The 23,104-nt window shown below is 43.6% G+C and overlaps 1 protein-coding gene across 1 annotated transcript; it reads right to left on the reverse strand.

Annotated features, from left to right (window-relative positions):
* Positions 1-1,796: 1,796 nt before the first annotated feature.
* LOC133575278 (uncharacterized) lies at positions 1,797-19,114 on the reverse strand. Its single transcript, XM_061927906.2, has 2 exons — positions 18,838-19,114; positions 1,797-3,296 (listed from the first exon to the last, which is right to left on the reverse strand). Exons 1-2 carry the CDS (start codon positions 19,013-19,015, stop codon positions 2,503-2,505), a joined length of 972 nt encoding a protein of 323 aa, XP_061783890.1. The 5' UTR covers positions 19,016-19,114; the 3' UTR covers positions 1,797-2,502.
* Positions 19,115-23,104: the final 3,990 nt, after the last annotated feature.

Consider the following 23,104-nt stretch of genomic DNA (forward strand, 5'->3'; position numbering starts at 1 on the left):
ACATAATAGTAAGAGTCCAGTCCATAGTGGGGCCAGCAGGACACCATCCCGAGCGGAGACGGGTCAGCAGCGTAGAGATGTTCCCAGCCGATGCACAGGCGAGCGGTCCACCCCGGGTCCCGACTCTGGACAGCCAGCACTTCATCCATGGCCACCGGACCTGTGCCCCCCCCCCCCTCAAGGAAAAGGGGAGCAGAGGAGAAAAGAAAAGAAACGGCAGATCAACTGGTCTAACAGGGGGGCTATTTAAAGGCTAGAGTATACAAATGAGTTTTAAGATGGGACTTAAATGCTTCTACTGAGGTAGCATCTCTAATTGTTACCGGGAGGGCATTCCATAGTACTGGAGCCCCAATAGAAATATAAACTTTATTTTTTTTTTGCAAATAATAATTAACTTAGAATTTCATGGCTGCAACACGTGCCAAAGCCGTTGGGAAAGGGCACGTTCACCACTGTGTTACATGGCCTTTCCTTTTAACAACATTCAATAAACGATTGGGAACTGAGGAAACTAATTGTTGAAGCTTTGAAAGTGGAATTCTTTCCCATTCTTTGTTTTATGTAGAGCTTCAGTCGTTCAACAGTCCGGGGGTCTCCGCTGTCATATTTTAGGCTTCATAATGCGCCACACATTTTCAATGGGAGACAGGTCTGGACTGCAGGCAGGCCAGTCTAGTACCCACACTCTTTTACTATGAAGCCACGTGGCTTGGCATCGTCTTGCTGTAATAAGCAGGGGCGTCCATGGTAACATTGCTTGGATGCCAACATATGTTGCTCCAAAACCTGTATGTACCTTTCAGCATTAATGGCGCCTTCACAGATGTGTAAGTTACCCATGTCTTGGGCACTAATACACCCCCATACCATCACACATGCTGGCTTTTACACTTTGCACCTATAACAATCCGGATGGTTCTTTTCCTCTTTGGTCCGCAGGACACGACGTCCAAAGTTTCCAAAAACAATTTGAAATGTGGACTCATCGAACACTTTTCCACTTTGTATCTGTACATCTTAGATGAGCTCAGGCCCAGCGAAGCCGTTTCTGGGTGTTGTTGGTAAACGGTTTTCGCCTTGCATAGGAGAGTTTTAACTTGCCCTTACAGATGTAGCGACCAACTGTAGTTACTGACAGTGGGTTTCTGAAGTGTTCCTGAGCCCATGTGGTGATATCCTTTACACACTGATGTTGCTTGTTGATGCAGTACAGCCTGAGGGATCGAAGGTCACGGGTTTAGCTGCTTACGTGCAGTGGTTTCTCCAGATTCTCTGAACCCTTTGATGATATTACGGGCCGTAGATGGTGAAATCCCTAAATTCCTTGCAATAGATGCTTGAGAAAGGTTTTTCTTAATCTGTTCAACAATTTGCTCACGCATTTGTTGACAAAGTGGTGACCCTCGCCCCATCCTTGTTTGTGAATGACTGAGCATGTCATGGAATCTACTTTTATACCCAATCATGGCACCCACCTGTTCCCAATTAGCCTGCACACCTGTGGGATGTTCCAAATAAGTGTTTGATGAGCATTCCTCAACTTTATCAGTATTTATTGCCACCTTTCCCAACTTCTTTGTCACGTGTTGCTGGCATCAAACTCTAAAGTTAATGATTATTTGCAAAAAAAAAAAAAAAAGTTTATCAGTTTGAACATCAAATATGTTGTCTTTGTAGCATATTCAACTGAATATGGGTTGAAAATGATTTGCAAATCATTGTATTCCGTTTATATTTACATCCAACACAATTTCCCAACTCATATGGAAACGGGGTTTGTAGAACTATATGTTACTTTGTATTAGAAATGGCAAAAGCGGTGGATGCATCTGCACAAGAGGATAGAGAAAAAAAAAAAAGGAACCTATTGACTATGTTGGACTACAACGGCGGACTCGGGCAAAGCTCTTTGAGTAAAACTTAACCATATATGGAGATATTTGCTGATGTCACCAATAGGAAATACATCACAAATTGGGCGAATTCCAAACGGCTCGTTTGAAGGAAGGCAAGATTGTTTTATAAATATCTCCTCCATGTTTCTATGATTTGATTTGACATTTTCGGAACTTATGCAGATCTCAAACACACAAAAACAGGTACCAGTAGGTGAAAAAAAGTTAGTTTTGCATAATAAGTCCACTTTCAGTAAAAAATACATTTGGACATCTTACAGACTGCGAATCAAACCCTGTACATACTGCCTTACAGAGCAGTAACATTTCATTTGAAGCGCTCTGTCATTTATTATTTGACATTTTACATGCGCTTCTTCACGCCAACGGCCCCCCCAACAGATCCTGGGCCACTACACACGGCCTATGTTCTGCGTGTAGAGCAGATCGGCCCCTGAGCTACTGTTCTTAGCAGTACACAAACTTGGAACTCATGAAGGATTCTGATATGGTACATACAGCAGATCATTACCTTCTGGGTGACTTTTCGCATGTGACATCATACACTTCTATGACTTGTCAATATTTTAGAACAGGAAAAGTGTTATTCTCCATTGTGGGTTTGCATGTGTGTCATTAAGTTGTTGTGTCGTGTAAATGTTTTAGCACAAAATGAACAAGAATGTGGTTTTTCCCCTGTGTGCGTCCTCGTGTGCGATACCATATATGACCTACGAGAGAATCTTTTTTCACAAACTGAACAACTAAAGGGTTTTTCGCCAGTGTGCGTTCTCATGTGTGACACCATTGCTACATTTTGGGAGAATCCTTTACCACAAAACAAGCAACTAAAAGGTTTTTCCCCTGTGTGCGTTCTCATGTGGATTATAATGCTTGACTTTCGAGGGAATCGTTTATCGCAAACTGAGCAACTGAAAGGTTTTTCTCCAGTGTGTGTCCGCAAGTGTCGAGTCAAATCCCCCTTTTTAGGAAATCTTTTCGCGCAAACTGAGCAGGTTAAACGGTCTTTGCCTTTTTCAGAGCATTCAGAGGGTTTGTCGTCAGTATCAGTCCTTATATCACCTTCACAGTCCGTATCGCTGCTCAGAGGCTCGTGGGTGTCGTCCCTCTCTTCATTCTGAGGAGAGGGTGACGTTGTATCGTCCCTATCTGATAGCGGAGCTAAGAGGTTGTCTGCTTGTGGTTTCTCTCCATCATCTTCAGTCTTCATAGGAACAACAGCCAGTGGAAACTTGGCGGGATCAGCCGCCTCTCGCCCTAGAAGACACTCTCTCTCCTGAGTGATACGGAGTTCTTCCTCTTCCTCTTTAACATCCTGTGGCCGTGGATCCTCTTGCTTCAATGTGCAGCTTACCCCCTTCCTCGGCTGCTGGACATCTGCAGGACACAAGTAAAACAAAACACAATTCAGGCAAAGGCGTTCAAATACAAATCTAAAATGCCTCACAAGGTCGTAAAAAGAAGGACCAGCCTAAAACCCTATTTAGCTTTGAAAGACACGACACAGGTGCATCATGTTTTTACTGACTTTTCTTGAGATGTTTCTTCAGTTTAATTGGATTCTACTTGGGGTAAATTCAGTCAATTGGACCGCATTTGGAAAAGCACACACCTACATACTAGAGATGCGCGGATAGGTAATTATTTCATCCGCAACCGCATCACAAAAGTCGTCAACCATCCGCATCCACCCGAACTAACATTTAATCAAAACCGCACCCGCCCGCACCCGCCCATTGTTATATATCTAATATAGACGATGCAAGGCATTAGTGAGGTTAGAAAGCTTTTGCCTGTTAAAGAAAGGAGACTGATCCAATGTAGCAGAGACATTCAATGCGTGCCACGCTGTCACGGCCCAGACGCACACCAGTGCGCAATCATTTGGGAGCCGCGCTGAGCGCACCTCCAAGCGCGTGGAGGTGCGATGTCCCTCGCACCCGCGGCGGCGCCACCCGGGCTCGCGCCCGAGGCTTCAGCGCGCACCGCGGCGGCCATCCTACTCGTCGCGGCCTAGCCCTCGCGGCTCTCGCTGCCGGCGACGGCCGGGTATGGGCCCGACGCTCCAGCACCATCCATTTTCAGGGCTAGTTGATTCGGCAGGTGGGTTGTTACACACTCCTTAGCGGGTTCCAACTTCCATGGCCACCGTCCTGCTGTCTATATCAACCAATACCTTTTCTGGGGTCTGATGAGCGTCGGCATCGGGCGCCTTAACCCGGCGTTCGGTTCATCCCGCAGCGCCAGTTCTGCTTACCAAAAGTGGCCCACTCGGCTCACCAGGGTGAGCCCCACCCCTTTCGTGAGCGCACTGCGCGCGGAGTGACCCCTGTTACGCGCCCCCGGCAACGGGGGTGGCGGGCAGGTAAGCTGCGCGGGCGGAGCGCGCGGAGTGACCCCTGTTACGAGCCCCCGGCCACGGGGGTGGCGGGCAGGTAAGCTGCTTACCTGCTGCGCGTGACGCCGGCGGGGTGTCGGTGCGGTGGGCGCGGTGGTGACCCTGGACGTGCGTCGGGCCCTTCTCGCAGATCACCTCAGCTACGGCTCCCGGTGGGGCCCTCTCGGGGGAAGGGGCCTCGGTCCCGGACCCCGGCGAGGCGTCCCTTCTCCGCTCCGTAAAAGTGTCCATCTCTTTTTTTTTTCTTCTTCTGTTGTGGCATATGCTGCAGGCGCCTGCTCGTTTTTCGTATGTGGGTAACAACATTTAACTATGTATATATATTTCCGAATTGGTTTAACTGCCACCCGCCTGAATCTATTTAAAATCTAATTTTTTTTTATTTCAACCGCCCGACCCGACCCGCGGATAAAATCTAATTTTTTTTTATTTCAACCGCCCGACCCGCGGATAATCCGCGGACTCCGCGGTTGTGTCCGCAAACCGCGCATCTCTACTACATACACTGTTATCTGCTGGGGTGGCAGCACATTTAAGGAGGACTCCTTTAGGCTGAACACACTAACAGAGGCTGGCCGGCCACTGCCACAGACATCGGGAGCTCCCGGCCAGCAGGCTGGTCTTATGGCAGGGGTCGGCAACCTTTACCACTCAAAGAGCCATTTTGACCAGTTTCACAAATTAAAGAAAACAATGGGAGCCACAAAAATCTTTTGTAATTTAAAATGAAATAACACTGCATACAAAGTTTTTTTTTTGCTTTGTGCTATGTATAAACCAGTATAAGCAGTGCCTGAGGAATCTGTGGTGGGCTCTCCTATTTCTGGGGCTGAGGTTGCTGAGGTAGTTAAAAAGCTCCTCGGTGGCAAGGCCCCGGGGGTGGATGAGATCCGCCCGGAGTTCCTTAAGGCTCTGGATGCTGTAGGGCTGTCTTGGTTGACAAGACTCTGCAGCATCGCGTGGACATCGGGGGCAGTACCTCTGGATTGGCAGACCGGGGTGGTGGTTCCTCTCTTTAAAAAGGGGAACCGGAGGGTGTGTTCTAACTATCGTGGGATCACACTCCTCAGCCTTCCCGGTAAGGTCTATTCAGGTGTACTGGAGAGGAGGCTACGCCGGATAGTCGAACCTCGGATTCAGGAGGAACAGTGTGGTTTTCGTCCTGGTCGTGGAACTGTGGACCAGCTCTATACTCTCGGCAGGGTCCTTGAGGGTGCATGGGAGTTTGCCCAACCAGTCTACATGTGCTTTGTGGACTTGGAGAAGGCATTCGACCGTGTCCCTCGGGAAGTCCTGTGGGGAGTGCTCAGAGAGTATGGGGTTTCGGACTGTCTGATTGTGGCGGTCCGCTCCCTGTATGATCAGTGTCAGAGCTTGGTTCGCATTGCCGGCAGTAAGTCGGACACGTTTCCGGTGAGGGTTGGACTCCGCCAAGGCTGCCCTTTGTCACCGATTCTGTTCATAACTTTTATGGACAGAATTTCTAGGCGCAGTCAAGGCGTTGAGGGGATCCGGTTTGGTGGCTGCAGGATTAGGTCTCTGCTTTTTGCAGATGATTTGGTCCTGATGGCTTCATCTGGCCAGGATCTTCAGCTCTCACTGGATCGGTTCGCAGCTGAGTGTGAAGCGACTGGGATGAGAATCAGCACCTCCAAGTCCGAGTCCATGGTTCTCGCCCGGAAAAGGGTGGAGTGCCATCTCCGGGTTGGGGAGGAGATCTTGCCCCAAGTGGAGGAGTTCAAGTACCTCGGAGTCTTGTTCACGAGTGAGGGAAGAGTGGATCGTGAGATCGACAGGCGGATCGGTGCGGCGTCTTCAGTAATGCGGACGCTGTATCGATCCGTTGTGGTGAAGAAGGAGCTGAGCCGGAAGGCAAAGCTCTCAATTTACCGGTCGATCTACGTTCCCATCCTCACCTATGGTCAAGAGCTTTGGGTTATGACCGAAAGGACAAGATCACGGGTACAAGCGGCCGAAATGAGTTTCCTCCGCCGGGTGGCGGTGCTCTCCCTTAGAGATAGGGTGAGAAGCTCTGTCATCCGGGGGGAGCTCAAAGTAAAGCCGCTGCTCCTCCGCATCGAGAGGAGCCAGATGAGGTGGTTCGGGCATCTGGTCAGGATGCCACCCGAGCGCCTCCCTAAGGAGGTGTTTAGGGCATGTCCGACCGGTAGGAGGCCACGAGGAAGACCCAGGACACGTTGGGAAGACTATGTCTCCCGGCTGGCCTGGGAACGCCTCGGGATCCCCCGGGAGGAGCTGGACGAAGTGGCTGGGGAGAGGGAAGTCTGGGCTTCCCTGCTTAGGCTGCTGCCCCCGCGACCCGACCTCGGATAAGCGGAAGAAGATGGATGGATGGATGGATGTATAAACCAAAGGTCTCAGACACGCGGTCCACATCTTAATATGAAAATTGAATGTTAGTGCGGCCCGCAAGTTTTATTTGAATGGCGCATGACAGTAGTGATGGGTCCGGCAACACCGATGCATCGGCGCATGCGTCGAGCTCATAGAGCGAAACCCTGTGTCGGTGCGCGTACCGCTTTTAGAAAGTCACGTGACCGATCATGAGCTGTTTTGGTCACGTGACCGATACGCGAACTGTGTCGCACTGACGCCTCCTCTGTGCCCTGTGAGCGGCTCTTTTCTACAGCCGGAGAAATAATAACTAAGAGAAATCGTCTAAAATGTAATACGTCGGAAAAACTTTTTTTTTTTTTTTTTAATAAAAATGTGTAAAAAAATTAAACAAAAAAATTCCCAGTCCACAATCATCCACAACACGTTCTCTTAGATTTCCATGTTATGATACATGTTCACATTATTTATTGACTGTATCTAAAAAAGATAAAAATATATTTTTATTTAAATGAAGATATGAAATAATCCTAAATGAAATACAATGACTTGGTTTATATTATTGTATATACTAGGGCAGGGGTCACCAACGCGGTGCCCGCGGTCACCAGGTAGCCCGTAAGGACCAGATCAGTCGCCCGCTGGCCTGTTCTAAAAATAGCTCAAAGAGCAGCACTTACCAGTGAGCTGCCTCTATTTTTTACATTTTATTTATTTACTAGCAAGCTGGTCTCGCTTTGCTCGACATTTTTAATTCTAAAAGAGACAAAACTCACATAGAATTTGAAAATCCAAGAAAATATTTTAAAGACTTGGTCTTCACTTGGAATAAGCGGTAGAAAATGGATGGATGGATGGATGGGTCTTCACTTGTTTAAATAAATTCATTTATTTTTTACTTTGCTTCTTATTACTTTTAGAAATACAATTTTAGAGAAAAAATACAACCTTAAAAATGATTTTAGGATTTTTAAACAAATATACCTTTTTACCTTTTAAATTTCTTCCTCTTCTTTCCTGACAATTTAAATCAATGTTTAAGTAAATTTATTTATTTTTTATTGTAAAGAATAATAAAAAAAAAATTTCTGACGAAGAATATTTGAGAAATATTTATTCAAACTTCCTATGATTAAAATTCAAAACAATTATTCTGGCAAATCTAGAAAATCTGTAGAATAAAATTTAAATCTTATTTCAAAGTATTTTGAATTTCTTTTAAAATTTTTGTTCTGGAAAATCTAGAAGAAATACTGATTTGTCTTTGTTAGAAATATAGCTTGGTCCAATTTGTTAAATATTCTAACAAAGTGCAGATTGGATTTTAACCAATTTAAAACATGTCATCAAAATTCTAAAATGTATCTTAATCAGGAAAAATGACTAATGATGTTCCATAAATTATTTTTTTAATTTTTTCAAAAAGATTCAAATTAGCTAGTTTTTCTCTTCTTTTTGTCGGTTGAATTTTGAATTTTAAAGAGTCGAAATTGAAGATAAACTATGTTTCAAAATTTTATTTTAAATTTTTTCGTGTTTTCTCCTCTTTTAAACCGTTCAATTAAGTGGTTTTTTTCATCATTTATTCTCTACAAAAAATCTTCCGTAAAAGGAAAAAGAAATGTACGATGGAATGACAGACAGAAATACCCATTTTTTTATAAATATAAATGTATTTATTTAGCTATTCTTGTTTAAATCACACTTACGTGTAACTTACAAATGACAATATATTTATTTATTTAAGTGTGTATCAAACTGGTAGCCCTTCGCATTAATCAGTACCCAAGAAGTAGTTTTTGGTTTCAAAAAGGTTGGTGACCCCTGTACTAGGGCATCAAATCAGTGTCAGTTGAGTCGGTCCATAGGTTGCCTGTAGGGATTTTTAATGTCCAGCAGATGTCAGTATTTAGTGACACAGTATCGACACAGTATCAATACAGTTTTGCAATGTGTCGAAACGCTTCATGACGCCTCATCAACCCATCACTACATGACAGCGTCATACTTGTCAACCCTCCCGATTTTTCCGGCAGACTACAAATTTCAGGGCAACTATTCTCTCGAACGTGCCGTGATGGTACAGCATTTTAGCGCCCACTACAACCATGAGGCTTCTGCTTGCTCACATAAGTGACAGCAAGGCATACTTGGTCAACAACCACACAGGTTACACTGACGGTGGCGGTATAAAAAACTTTAACACTCTTTCTAATAATGCGCCACACTGTGAACCCACATCAAACAAGAATGACAAACACATTTCGGGAGAACATCTGCACCGTAACACAACATAAACACAACAGAACAAATACCCAGAATCCCATGCAGCCCTAACTCTTCCGGGCTACATTATACACCCCCGCTACCATGTGTGGGGGAGCAGGGTTGGGGTGGGGGCGGGGTTTGGTGGTAGCAGGGGTGTATAATGTAGCCCGGAAGAGTCAGGGCTGCATGGGATTCTGGGTATTTGTTCTGTTGTGTTTAGGTGCAGATGTTCTCTCGAAATGTGTTTGTCATTCTTGTTTGGTTTTGGTTCAAAGTGTAGCTCATTATTAGTAAGAGTCTTAAAGTTGTTTTATATGGCCACCGTCAGTGTAACCTGTGTGGCTGTTGACAAGTATGCCTTGCTGTCACTTGCGTGTGCAAGTTGAAAATGCATACAACATGTGGCTGGGCTGGCACGCTGATTGTACAGATCATAGAGGGCGCTAAATGCTGTACCATCATGGCATGTTGGGGTGAAAATCGAAGAATATTGATCCCGGGAGTTTTCTGCGAGAGGCACCGAAATCTGGAAATCTTCCAGGAAAATCAGGAGGGTCGGCAAGTATGCAGCCGAGCCGCATCAGAGTGATCAAAGAGCCGCATGCGGCTCCGGAGCCGCAGGTTGCCGACCCCTGTCCTATGGGAACCAACGCATGGGCATCCATCGCGAGGACGTGCCGCGCTAACGTACGTGGACATCCTGAAGAAAGATGCGGGAGCTGAAAGCTCTACGAAGCTGGCCGGGTGTATGGAGAACCAGAATGATTGGAGACTCCGATGGAAGCTCGTCTGAGGACGACTGAGAGGGATTGCGGATGTGACTTCTCCCTAGAAGTGAAAACCAGTGGTGGTCAACCCAGCTAAGATGGCTGTTGTACAGCAAAGCTATCTCAGTACAAAAGAGGCTTGAATCTTGCGCCGTGTACGCTTAAAATGAGCAAAATACGCATACATTAAAAGTATTCATATTATTTAGAATGCATTGTGGAACAGGGGTTAGTGCATGTGTCCCACAATACGAAGGTCCTGAGTAGTCCTGGGTTCAATCTTGGGCTAGGGATCTTTCTGTGTGGACTTTGCATGTTCTCCCCGTGACTCCGTGGGTTCCCTCCGGGTACTCTGGCTTCCTCCCACCTCCAAAGACATGCACCTGGAGATAGGTTGATTGGCAACACTAAATGGTCCCTAGTGTGTGAATGTGAGTGTGAATGTTGTCTGTCTATCTGTGTTGGCCCTGCGATGAGGTGGCGACTTGTCCAGGGTGTACCCCGCCTTCCGCCCGAATGCAGCTGAGATAGGCTCCAGCACCGCCCCGCGACCCCAAAAGGGACAAGCAGTAGAAAATGGATGGATGGATGGATAAAAAAATACACATCCGTTGTCATGTCTTTCATAATGATTGTGAACGATAGGCAACATTTAAAGGGGAACATTATCACAATTTCATCCATCCATCCATCCATCTTCTTCCGCTTATCCGAGGTCGGGTCGCGGGGGCAGCAGCCTAAGCAGGGAAGCCCAGACTTCCCTCTCCCCAGCCACTTCGTCCAGCTCCTCCCGGGGGATCCCGAGGCGTTCCCAGGCCAGCCGGGAGACATAGTCTTCCCAACGTGTCCTGGGTCTTCCCCGTGGCCTCCTACCGGTCGGACATGCCCTAAACACCTCCTTAGGGAGGCGCTCGGGTGGCATCCTGACCAGATGACCGAACCACCTCATCTGGCTCCTCTCGATGCGGAGGAGCAGCGGCTTTACTTTGAGCTCCCCCCGGATGACAGAGCTTCTCACCCTATCTCTAAGGGAGAGCCCCGCCACCCGGCGGAGGAAACTCATTTCGGCCGCTTGTACCCGTGATCTTGTCCTTTCGGTCATGACCCAAAGCTCATGACCATAGGTGAGGATGGGAACGTAGATCGACCGGTAAATTGAGAGCTTTGCCTTCCGGCTCAGCTCCTTCTTCACCACAACGGATCGATACAGCGTCCGCATTACTGAAGACGCCGCACCGATCCGCCTGTCGATCTCACGATCCACTCTTCCCTCACTCGTGAACAAGACTCCGAGGTACTTGAACTCCTCCACTTGGGGCAAGATCTCCTCCCCAACCCGGAGATGGCACTCCACCCTTTTCCGGGCGAGAACCATGGACTCGGACTTGGAGGTGCTGATTCTCATCCCAGTCGCTTCACACTCGGCTGCGAACCGATCCAGTGAGAGCTGAAGATCCTGGCCAGATGAAGCCATCAGGACCAAATCATCTGCAAAAAGCAGAGACCTAATCCTGCAGCCACCAAACCGGATCCCCTCAACGCCTTGACTGCGCCTAGAAATTCTGTCCATAAAAGTTATGAACAGAATCGGTGACAAAGGGCAGCCTTGGCGGAGTCCAACCCTCACCGGAAACGTGTCCGACTTACTGCCGGCAATGCGAACCAAGCTCTGACACTGATCATACAGGGAGCGGACGGTTTACAGCATATGAAATATATTTGGCAACAACTTTGAGAGTGCAAAAAGCCCAATTTTCATCAATTAATATATTCTGTAGACATACCCTCATCCGCGCTCTTTTCCTGAAAGCTGATCTGTCCATTTTTGGAGTTGATGTCAGCAGGCCAGGGAAGCTAGGGTCGATATTCTTCTCTTGATCATCTTCGGTGGCATAAGGGACGGTGTGAGCCAAGACATCCAGGGGCTTTAGCTCGCTCGTCTGCGGGAACAAACTGCCGCCATTGCTTGCCGTGCTACCGAGGTCCTTTGTCCCTGAATTGCTCACACACTCCGGCAGATTCAATGGGGGTCTGGCGGCAGATTTCTTTGACTTTATGGTTGGAAATGCATCTGCTTTGAGTGTCGCAGGATATCCACACATTCTTGCCATCTCTGTCGTAGCATAGCTTTCGTCGGTAAAGTGTGCGGAACAAACGTCCAATTTCTTGCCACTTTGGCATCTTTGGGCCACTGGTGCAACTTGAATCCGTCCCTGTTGGTGTTGTTACACCCTCCGACAACACACCGACGAGGCATGATGTCTCCAAGGTATGGAAAACAGTCGAAAAAACGGAAAATAACAGAGCTGATTTGACTCGGTGTTTGTAATGTGTTTGAGAAAATGGCGAATTGCTTCCCCGATCCGAGAGCGAATAATAGAAAGGCGTTTAATTCGCCAAAATTCACCCATTTAGAGTTCGGAAATCGGTTAAAAAAATATATGGTCTTTTTTCTGCAACATCAAGGTATATATTGACGCTTACATAGGTCTGGTGATAATGTTCCCCTTTAAAAAAAAAAAAAGTGCAGTTCCCCTTTAAGATGCAAGCCGATAGAGCCAAATGTTTTGCTGATATCAATATCAAATTGGGCCGCCCCTAGTAATAATGACATAAAACATATTAGACTTGTAATTTTCTTTTTTGTAATGCTAAAGGGACCCATAAAGGCCTTAGTGGCCACATGCGTGGGCAGCACCTTTTAGCTCTTATTTCCAAAATTGTGTACACTACTGAATTGGGGTCTTATGGCCGCTTATGTGGACACTTATACTGCCATCTGGTGGTGTCAGAAGAGTAAAACATACAATGGAATTTGGGGGAAAAAAGTGTAAAAATAAGAAATAGCATGTCACTAAACATGAAGTACACGGTTGTGTACTTATGGACTAAGTACATCATATCAAAAGATGATTCTTAGTTTTTATTCTAATTAGGGTCCAATAAGCCCAAATAGCAAAAAGAAATAAAAAAAAGCATGTACCGTATTTTCCGCACCATAAGGCGCCCTGGGTTATAAGCCGCGCCTTCAATGAACGGCATATTTCAAAACTTTGTCCACCTATAAGCCGCCCCGTGTTATAAGCCGCATCTAACTGCGCTAAAGGAATGTCAAAAAAACAGTCAGATAGGTCAGTCAAACTTTAATAATATATTAAAAACCAGCGTGATGTGGGCGCGCATGGAGTCGTATATCAACATGGACGGAGCTGTGTGAAAAAAGCCACCCGGCCTCTTCGCGTAAACTTCCCTTAACCACTCGCTCATCTTTTCTTCATCCATCCATCCCTTCGAGTTAGCTTTTATGATGACGCCGGCTGGAAAGGCCTCTTTTGGCAAGGTCTTCCTTTTGAATATCACCATGGGTGGAAGTTTCTGGCCATTAGCATGGCAAGCTAGAACCACAGTGAAGGATGACTTCTCATTCCCTGTGGTGCGAATATTCACCGTACGTGCTCCCGTTGTATCCACAGTGCGGTTCACAGGAATATCAAAAGTCAGTGGAACCTCGTCCATGTTGATAATGTTCTCTGGCCGGATCTTTTTTTCAGCTATCTTGTTTTTACAATATGCACGGAAAGTAGCCAGCTTTTCTTGAGAGTCTTTAGGCAGTTGCTGTGAAATAGTAGTCCGTGTGCGGATGGAGAGATTGCGTCTTGGAAACCTGTCGCTTAGTAGGAGCCATTTTGTGGTCTTTACAGATGTAAACACACAAAGGAAATGAAACGTACGGTAATATCCGCGCGCTTCTTCTTCTTCTACGCGGGCGGGTGGTTGCTTACAGTAGAAGAAGAAGCGCTTCCTGTTCTATGGGGGCGGGTGCTTACCTTGGCGGTTGCTTGCCGTAGAAGAAGAAGCGCTTCCTCTTCTACAGGGAAAAAAGATGGCGGCTGTTTACCGTAGTTGCGAGACCTAAACTTTATGAAAATGAATCTTAATATTAATCCATATATAAAGCGCACCGGGTTATAAGCCGCACTGTCAGCTTTTGAGTAAATTTGTGGTTTTTAGGTGCGGCTAATAGTGCGGAAAATACGGTAAACAAACTGCAAAAACTGAAATCTGAGCAAGATTAAATATCTCAAATAAGGGTGATATTTGCTTATTTTCTGTCTATTAAGATAATTCTTCACACTAAGCAGATTTTATGTTAGAGTGTTTTACTTGTTTTAGTCCTAAATGATCTCAGTAAGATATTACAGCTTGTTACTGAGATTTGATGACCTATATTGAGTAAAACATGCTTGAAACTAGAATATCAAGTGTTGCAAAGCTGTGTCATCAACACTCACAAGTATAAAACTACTTTTTTAAAGTAATCATTTCTTATTTCAAGCATGTAAAAAAAAAAAGAATGACGTTGACACAGTTGTGTCTCATTATTAAAACAGATGACAGCCAAATGGACTTTGCTGTTTTATTTTCAATGAAACAATAGAAAATACGCACTCATACAGTAGTACAGTTGTTATTAGTGAGAATATACTTATTTTAAGGTATTTTGGGGTTCATTGAGGTTAGCTAAAATTGGGATCTAATAAAAAAACCTAGCCCCAAATTTAAAAATTGCGCTCTAGAGCAATTTTTGAATAAAACGGAGAAAAAACTGCTCCTCGGAAGAAAACAATTACAAAATTACCTGTAACTCCCACTGGGAAGGTCGGAGAGACATGAAACAAAATCCTCTCCGTAGGTTTCACTTAGACCTACGTTTCATAAATTGACAACCCCCAGCAAAAATCTACAAGAAGCTTGCTATTCCCCCTTCAACACAGCATTTTTGTAAAAACCGGTCACCTTTCTTCAAACATTATCTCCTCTGAGCGTGTTTGTTGTTTCGGCTTCAAACTAACACAACCCTTTTGATTAAAAGTTGTCGAAAGAGTTTTAATACCGGCTCCGGTTTTGATTTTATGACCCTTCAAAGAGCCGCTGCGCTGATACTGCTGTTTTTTCAAGAAGGCTGCTTAAAAGCAGGAAGCACCAGCGTGCCCACACAATGCAGACAAGGTAAGTACACTAAACAAAAGTATTGGGACAATTCGGACTAAAAGTAGACAAAAGTATTGGGACACTTATGACGAAAACTGAACAAAAGTATTGGGACACTTACACTGGAAAAAAAATATTGGGACACTTAGGAATACCACTGAACAAAAGTATTGGGACACTTGGGACTAAAACTTGACAAAAGTATTGGGACACTTATGGCTACCACTGAACAAAAGTATTGGGACATTTACACTGTACAAAAGTATTGGGACACTTAGGACTACAACTGGACAAAAGTATTGGGACACTTAGGACTACAACTGGACAAAAGTATTGGGACACTTAGGATTCCAACTGGACAAAAGTATTGGGACACTTAGGACTATAACTGGACAAAAGTATTGGGACACTTGGGACTACAACTTGACAAACGTATTGGGACACTTATGACTACCACTAGACAAAAGTATTGGGACACTTAGGACTACAACTTGACAAAAGTATTGGGACACTTAGGACTGGACAAAAGTATTGGGACACTTAGGACTACAACTTGACAAAAGTATTGGGACACTTAGGACGAAAACTGGACAAAAGTATTGGGACACTTACACTGGACAAAAGTACTGGGACACTTAGGACTACAACTTGACAAATGTATTGGGACACTTATGACTACCACTGGACAAAAGTATTGGGACACTTAGGACGAAAACTGGACAAAAGTATTGGGACACCTACACTAGACAAAAGTATTGGGACACTTAGGACTACAACTTGACAAAATTATTGGTACTCTTAGGACTAAAACTGAACAAAAGTATTGGGACACCTACACTGGACACAAGTATTGCGACACTTAGGACTAAAACTTGACAAAAGTATTGGGCCACATGGGACTAAAACTTGACAAAAGTATTGGGATACATAGAACTACCACTGGACAAAAGTATTGGGACACTTATGACGAAAACTGAACAAAAGTATTGGGACACTTACACTGGAAAAAAAATATTGGGACACTTAGGAATACCACTGAACAAAAGTATTGGGACACTTGGGACTAAAACTTGACAAAAGTATTGGGACACTTATGGCTACCACTGAACAAAAGTATTGGGACATTTACACTGTACAAAAGTATTGGGACACTTAGGACTACAACTGGACAAAAGTATTGGGACACTTAGGATTCCAACTGGACAAAAGTATTGGGACACTTAGGACTATAACTGGACAAAAGTATTGGGACACTTGGGACTACAACTTGACAAACGTATTGGGACACTTATGACTACCACTGGACAAAAGTATTGGGACACTTAGGACTACAACTTGACAAAAGTATTGGGACACTTAGGACTGGACAAAAGTATTGGGACACTTAGGACTACAACTTGACAAAAGTATTGGGACACTTAGGACGAAAACTGGACAAAAGTATTGGGACACTTACACTGGACAAAAGTACTGGGACACTTAGGACTACAACTTGACAAATGTATTGGGACACTTATGACTACCACTGGACAAAAGTATTGGGACACTTAGGACGAAAACTGGACAAAAGTATTGGGACACCTACACTAGACAAAAGTATTGGGACACTTAGGACTACAACTTGACAAAATTATTGGTACTCTTAGGACTAAAACTGAACAAAAGTATTGGGACACCTACACTGGACACAAGTATTGCGACACTTAGGACTAAAACTTGACAAAAGTATTGGGCCACATGGGACTAAAACTTGACAAAAGTATTGGGATACATAGAACTACCACTGGACAAAAGTATTGGGACACTTGGGACTAAAACTGGACAAATGTTTTGGGACACTAAGAACTAAAACTGGACAAAAGTATTGGGACACTTATGGCTACCACTGAACAAAAGTATTGGGACATTTACACTGTACAAAAGTATTGGGACACTTAGGACTACAACTGGACAAAAGTATTGGGACACTTAGGATTCCAACTGGACAAAAGTATTGGGACACTTAGGACTATAACTGGACAAAAGTATTGGGACACTTGGGACTACAACTTGACAAACGTATTGGGACACTTATGACTACCACTGGACAAAAGTATTGGGACACTTAGGACTACAACTTGACAAAAGTATTGGGACACTTAGGACTGGACAAAAGTATTGGGACACTTAGGACTACAACTTGACAAAAGTATTGGGACACTTAGGACGAAAACTGGACAAAAGTATTGGGACACTTACACTGGACAAAAGTACTGGGACACTTAGGACTACAACTTGACAAATGTATTGGGACACTTATGACTACCACTGGACAAAAGTATTGGGACACTTAGGACGAAAACTGGACAAAAGTATTGGGACACCTACACTAGACAAAAGTATTGGGACACTTAGGACTACAACTTGACAAAATTATTGGTACTCTTAGGACTAAAACTGAACAAAAGTATTGGGACACCTACACTGGACACAAGTATTGCGACACTTAGGACTAAAACTTGACAAAAGTATTGGGACAATTCGGACTAAAAGTAGACAAAAGTATTGGGACACTTATGACGAAAACTGAACAAAAGTATTGGGACACTTAGGACTACAACTGGACAAAAGTATTGGGACACTTAGGATTCCAACTGGACAAAAGTATTGGGACACTTAGGACTATAACTGGACAAAAGTATTGGGACACTTGGGACTACAACTTGACAAACGTATTGGGACACTTATGACTACCACTGGACAAAAGTATTGGGACACTTAGGACTACAACTTGACAAAAGTATTGGGACACTTAGGACTGGACAAAAGTATTGGGACACTTAGGACTACAACTTGACAAAAGTATTGGGACACTTAGGACGAAAACTGGACAAAAGTATTGGGACACTTACACTGGACAAAAGTACTGGGACACTTAGGACTACAACTTGACAAATGTATTGGGACACTTATGACTACCACTGGACAAAAGTATTGGGACACTTAGGACGAAAACTGGACAAAAGTATTGGGACACCTACACTAGACAAAAGTATTGGGACACTTAGGACTACAACTTGACAAAATTATTGGTACTCTTAGGACTAAAACTGAACAAAAGTATTGGGACACCTACACTGGACACAAGTATTGCGACACTTAGGACTAAAACTTGACAAAAGTATTGGGCCACATGGGACTAAAACTTCAATCAATCAATCAATCAATCTTTATTTATATAGCCCTAAATCACAAGTGTCTCAAAGGGCTGCACAAGCCACAACGACATCCTCGGTACAAAGCCTAACTTGACAAAAGTATTGGGATACATAGAACTACCACTGGACAAAAGTATTGGGACACTTAGGACTAAAACTGGACAAATGTTTTGGGACACTAAGAACTAAAACTGGACAAAAGTATTGGGACACTTACTACTAAAACTGGACAAAAGTATTGGGACACTTAGGACTAGCACCTGCCAAATATGCGGGCCCGACCAATGCTGCTTGCAGCTTTAATTTTACTTGTTTTGGAAAATCTTGACAAGCCAAATTTTCTTGTTCTATTGGCAGATAATTTTGGCTTAGTTCAAATAAAATACCCCCAATTTTTGTTTTGTTTTTTCTTGTTTTTGAGCACTGACCTTTTGCAGTGCAAACAACTTGAGCCTTAAGAGGTTTTAATGATATTTCAGTCAGTATCCATGTCTGTACAGCAGAGAGCGCCATTGTACAAATAAATATACAAAAAAATTCTCCAATAATTTAAAAATTGCAAAAGTGTAAGTTTAGACTCCGGCGCAGGCGCGGGGGGACAGTCACGTGACCTCAGGGCCACTTTTCTATTGGTTGTTTGAAACACTTGGATATTTAACACGGCGGACATCACTTTTGTTGGCATGTTACAATAAGAAAAGTGACGATATATTTTTTTAATTGTCGTCCTCAATTTTGATCAAACAGTTCCAATTGCACACATCCAACTCTTCTGACGATGTAGATGTTAGCTCACACGACTACTTGCCATGTTTAATGCACATTTGCATTTACATTCTGAGTTCAGTGTTGGTAGATAAAATCTGACTTTTTGTGAGAGACTTTGCCCACTAAGAGCGTATTAGTAAATAACTCTGAGGTAAAAATAGAAGTGAAAATACCTTCAACGTGTGGCCCAAAGTGAGTCTGGCTAACAGCTTCCAGTTGTTGTCGATATCGCTCCTTCTCCTCTTTTATTCGAGAAAGTTCATTCTCGTACGACACTATGGTTCTTTCAAACACCGAAAATATTTCATCGGCCGCCGCCATTAGTCGCTTCTTCACTAACTCTTTAAACATTTTGATTACCGACTGGACGACACTAAACACACTTTAAGTGTTGCTAATTTTAGCCCTTTTTTTTTGTCTCCGTCTAACTTCCGCCTTTTTCTTCCTCGATTGAGATTTTCGGCAGTTACGCCTCTATAATATTACACTACTGCCATCCTGCGGCGGTATTGAATAAGGATCGAAGCCAGGATGGCGGCGAAGTGAACTATACTCTCAAGGGAATCCACCCGTCAGCATTTTTTTTAGTTTTTGTTTATGTTTTATTGTTTCATACCATAACTGGGGGGATTATGATCAACTTTATTTGGCAAGTAAAGCATTTTAAAGTTGACTCGCATTGACTCACTATGTTTTCTGTGTATACAGGTAAAAGCCAGTAAATTAGAATATTTTGAAAAACTTGATTTATTTCAGTAATTGCATTCAAAAGGTGTAACTTGTACATTATATTTATTCATTGCACACAGACTGATGCATTCAAATGTTTATTTCATTTAATTTTGATGATTTGAAGTGGCAACAAATGAAAATCCAAAATTCCGTGTGTCACAAAATTAGAATATTACTTAAGGCTAATACAAAAAAGAGATTTTTAGAAATGTTGGCCAACTGAAAAGTATGAAAATGAAAAATATGAGCATGTACAATACTCAATACTTGGTTGGAGCTCCTTTTGCCTCAATTACTGCGTTAATGCGGCGTGGCATGGAGTCGATGAGTTTCTGGCACTGCTCAGGTGTTATGAGAGCCCAGGTTGCTCTGATAGTGGCCTTCAACTCTTCTGCGTTTTTGGGTCTGGCATTCTGCATCTTCCTTTTCACAATACCCCACAGATTTTCTATGGGGCTAAGGTCAGGGGAGTTGGCGGGCCAATTTAGAACAGAAATACCATGGTCCGTAAACCAGGCACGGGTAGATTTTGCGCTGTGTGCAGGCGCCAAGTCCTGTTGGAACTTGAAATCTCCATCTCCATAGAGCAGGTCAGCAGCAGGAAGCATGAAGTGCTCTAAAACTTGCTGGTAGACGGCTGCGTTGACCCTGGATCTCAGGAAACAGAGTGGACCGACACCAGCAGATGACATGGCACCCCAAACCATCACCCAACCATGCAAATTTTGCATTTCCTTTGGAAATCGAGGTCCCAGAGTCTGGAGGAAGACAGGAGAGGCACAGGATCCACGTTGCCTGAAGTCTAGTGTAAAGTTTCCACCATCAGTGATGGTTTGGGGTGCCATGTCATCTGCTGGTGTCGGTCCACTCTGTTTCCTGAGATCCAGGGTCAACGCAGCCGTCTACCAGCAAGTTTTAGAGCACTTCATGCTTCCTGCTGCTGACCTGCTCTATGGAGATGGAGATTTCAAGTTCCAACAGGACTTGGCACCTGCACACAGCGCAAAATCTACCCGTGCCTGGTTTACGGACCATGGTATTTCTGTTCTAAATTGGCCCGCCAACTCCCCTGACCTTAGCCCCATAGAAAATCTGTGGGGTATTGTGAAAAGGAAGATGCAGAATGCCAGACCCAAAAACGCAGAAGAGTTGAAGGCCACTATCAGAGCAACCTGGGCTCTCATAACACCTGAGCAGTGCCAGAAACTCATTGATTCCATGCCACGCCGCATTAACGCAGTAATTGAGGCAAAAGGAGCTCCAACCAAGTATTGAGTATTGTACATGCTCATATTTTTCATTTTCATACTTTTCAGTTGGCCAACATTTCTAAAAATCCCTTTTTTGTATTAGCCTTAAGTAATATTCTAATTTTGTGACACACGGAATTTTGGATTTTCATTTGTTGCCACTTCAAATCATCAAAATTAAATGAAATAAACATTTGAATGCATCAGTCTGTGTGCAATGAATAAATATAATGTACAAGTTACACCTTTTGAATGCAATTACTGAAATAAATCAAGTTTTTCAAAATATTCTAATTTACTGGCTTTTACCTGTATATCATACTTGCCAACCTTGAGACCTCCGATTTCGGGAAGTGGGGGGGGTGGGTCATGGGGGGCGTGGTCGGGGTGGGGCGGGGGGCGTGGTTAAGATATATATATATATATATATATATATATAAGAAATACTTGACTTTCAGTGAATTCTAGCTATCCATCCATCCATCCATCCATTTTCTACCGCTTATTCCCTTTTGGGGTCGCGGGGGGCGCTGGAGCCTATCTCAGCTACAATCGGGCGGAAGGCGGGGTACACCCTGGACAAGTCGCCACCTCATCGCAGGGCCAACACAGATAGACAGACAACATTCACACTCACATCCACACACTAGGGCCAATTTAGTGTTGCCAATCAACCTATCCCCAGGTGCATGTCTTTGGAGGTGGGAGGAAGCCGGAGTACCCGGAGGGAACCCACGCAGTCACGGGGAGAACATGCAAACTCCACACAGAAAGATCCCGAGCCCGGGATTGAACCCAAGACTACTCAGGGCCTTCGTATTGTAAGGCAGATGCACTAACCCCTCTGCCACCGTGAAGCCGAATTCTAGCTATATTTATATATATATATATATATATATATATATATATATATATATATATATATATATATATATATATATATATATATACATATATATATATAAATAAATAAAAGAAATACTTGAATTTCAGTGTTCATTTATTTACACATATACACACACATAACACTCATCTACTCATTGTTGAGTTAAGGGTTGAATTGTCCATCCTTGTTCTATTCTCTGTCACTATTTCAGAACACACACATTATACAAATATACATTATACAATCAATAAGAAAACGGGAGCTCTAATTTGGGAGTCTGAATTAGGATCAGAAGTTCCTATATAAACATTGCGCACTCACGTCGCCTTTTTGTATTGATTACTGCAGCTGTGCACTGGATTCATTCACAAATACAAACTACAACTCACAAACACTTTAGAGTTAGGCTCCACCATCAGAATGTGTACTTAAACTTATAAAGATCACATGGATATTATTCAGTGAGTTGATTCACCAAAACTAACCTGTTATACAGGAGGAAAAAGCACACAGGACGTTTCAATTGTTCACAGACTGGTCGCGCTCATCAGAATGACAAGACACTTCCGGTCTGCAGGTGGTAGCATTCAATTGGGAAGAAACGCCCTACTGACCAATGTGAATACTGATAAATGTGTAATGACAGCTCCAAAAACGAATTCAAACCACAAAATAAAATAAATAAATCAACACAAAAATGTGACACATTATGGGTGGGTCACATATGCATGTACAGTAGATGGCAGTATTGTCCTGTTTAAAAGTGTCACAACATTGCTGTTTACGGCAGACGAACTGCTTTACGGGGGACGAAAACTTGACTGCTGTTGTTGTGTGTTGTTACCGCGCTGGGAGGACGTTAATGAAACTGCCTAACAATAAACACACATAAGAAACCAAGAACTCGCCCTCGATCATTAGCTGTTTATTTGGTGGGAAAGCTGACGTGTGAACAGGCTGTCAACACGTCACTCAGGTCCGCATGGAGCTGGAGGGGGCGTGGCCTCCAGCGCCGGGAGATTTTCGGGAGAAAATTTGTCCCGGGATGTTTTCGGGAGAGGCGCTGAATTTCGGGAGTCTCCCGGAAAGTTGGCAAATATGGTATATATGCTGTGTTTACTAATAACTTTTGACTGACCTAAATCATTTAATCAAATCCAAATTTGAACCCTTAATGAAAATAACATATTTATTTATTTATTATTTATTCAGGTTTGTACCAGACATTTGACTATTTGACAAAATAGAGTTCATTTCATTTTTTTTTTCCATTTATTTATTTATTTCAGGCAATGACATAAAAAAAAATACAAAGTTGACAAGACATGATAATATAAATGAATATAGTGCAAAATGTCATGTATTGTATAGTATGTAATGCATGATTATCCAGTTTTGCCTGAAAGGGAGTGGGAAGAAGATCACTTATTTAATCCCACCCCCAGTTCTCCATTCAGTGATTATTCACATGAGTTTCACTCTTACTTTGTTTAAGGATTATAATACAGATGTTGTATCATAGTGGCATTACCACAGGTAACAATAATTATTACACTGTAACAATAATTGGTA

This window comes from Nerophis lumbriciformis, linkage group LG03, assembly GCF_033978685.3.
Source record: "Nerophis lumbriciformis linkage group LG03, RoL_Nlum_v2.1, whole genome shotgun sequence".
In the NCBI taxonomy this organism is placed as follows: domain Eukaryota; kingdom Metazoa; phylum Chordata; class Actinopteri; order Syngnathiformes; family Syngnathidae; genus Nerophis; species Nerophis lumbriciformis.

What these genes read in the sequence shown, in the direction of transcription:
- LOC133575278 (XM_061927906.2), bottom strand. Translation starts at nt 19,015, where the DNA reads ATGTTTAAAGAGTTAGTGAAGAAGCGACTAATGGCGGCGGCCGATGAA. An exon ending in CTTTGGGCCACACGTTGAAG is followed by an intron (nt 3,297 to 18,837) that starts GTATTTTCACTT and finishes TGTGTCCTGCAG; the next exon opens with ATGTCCAGCAGCCGAGGAAG.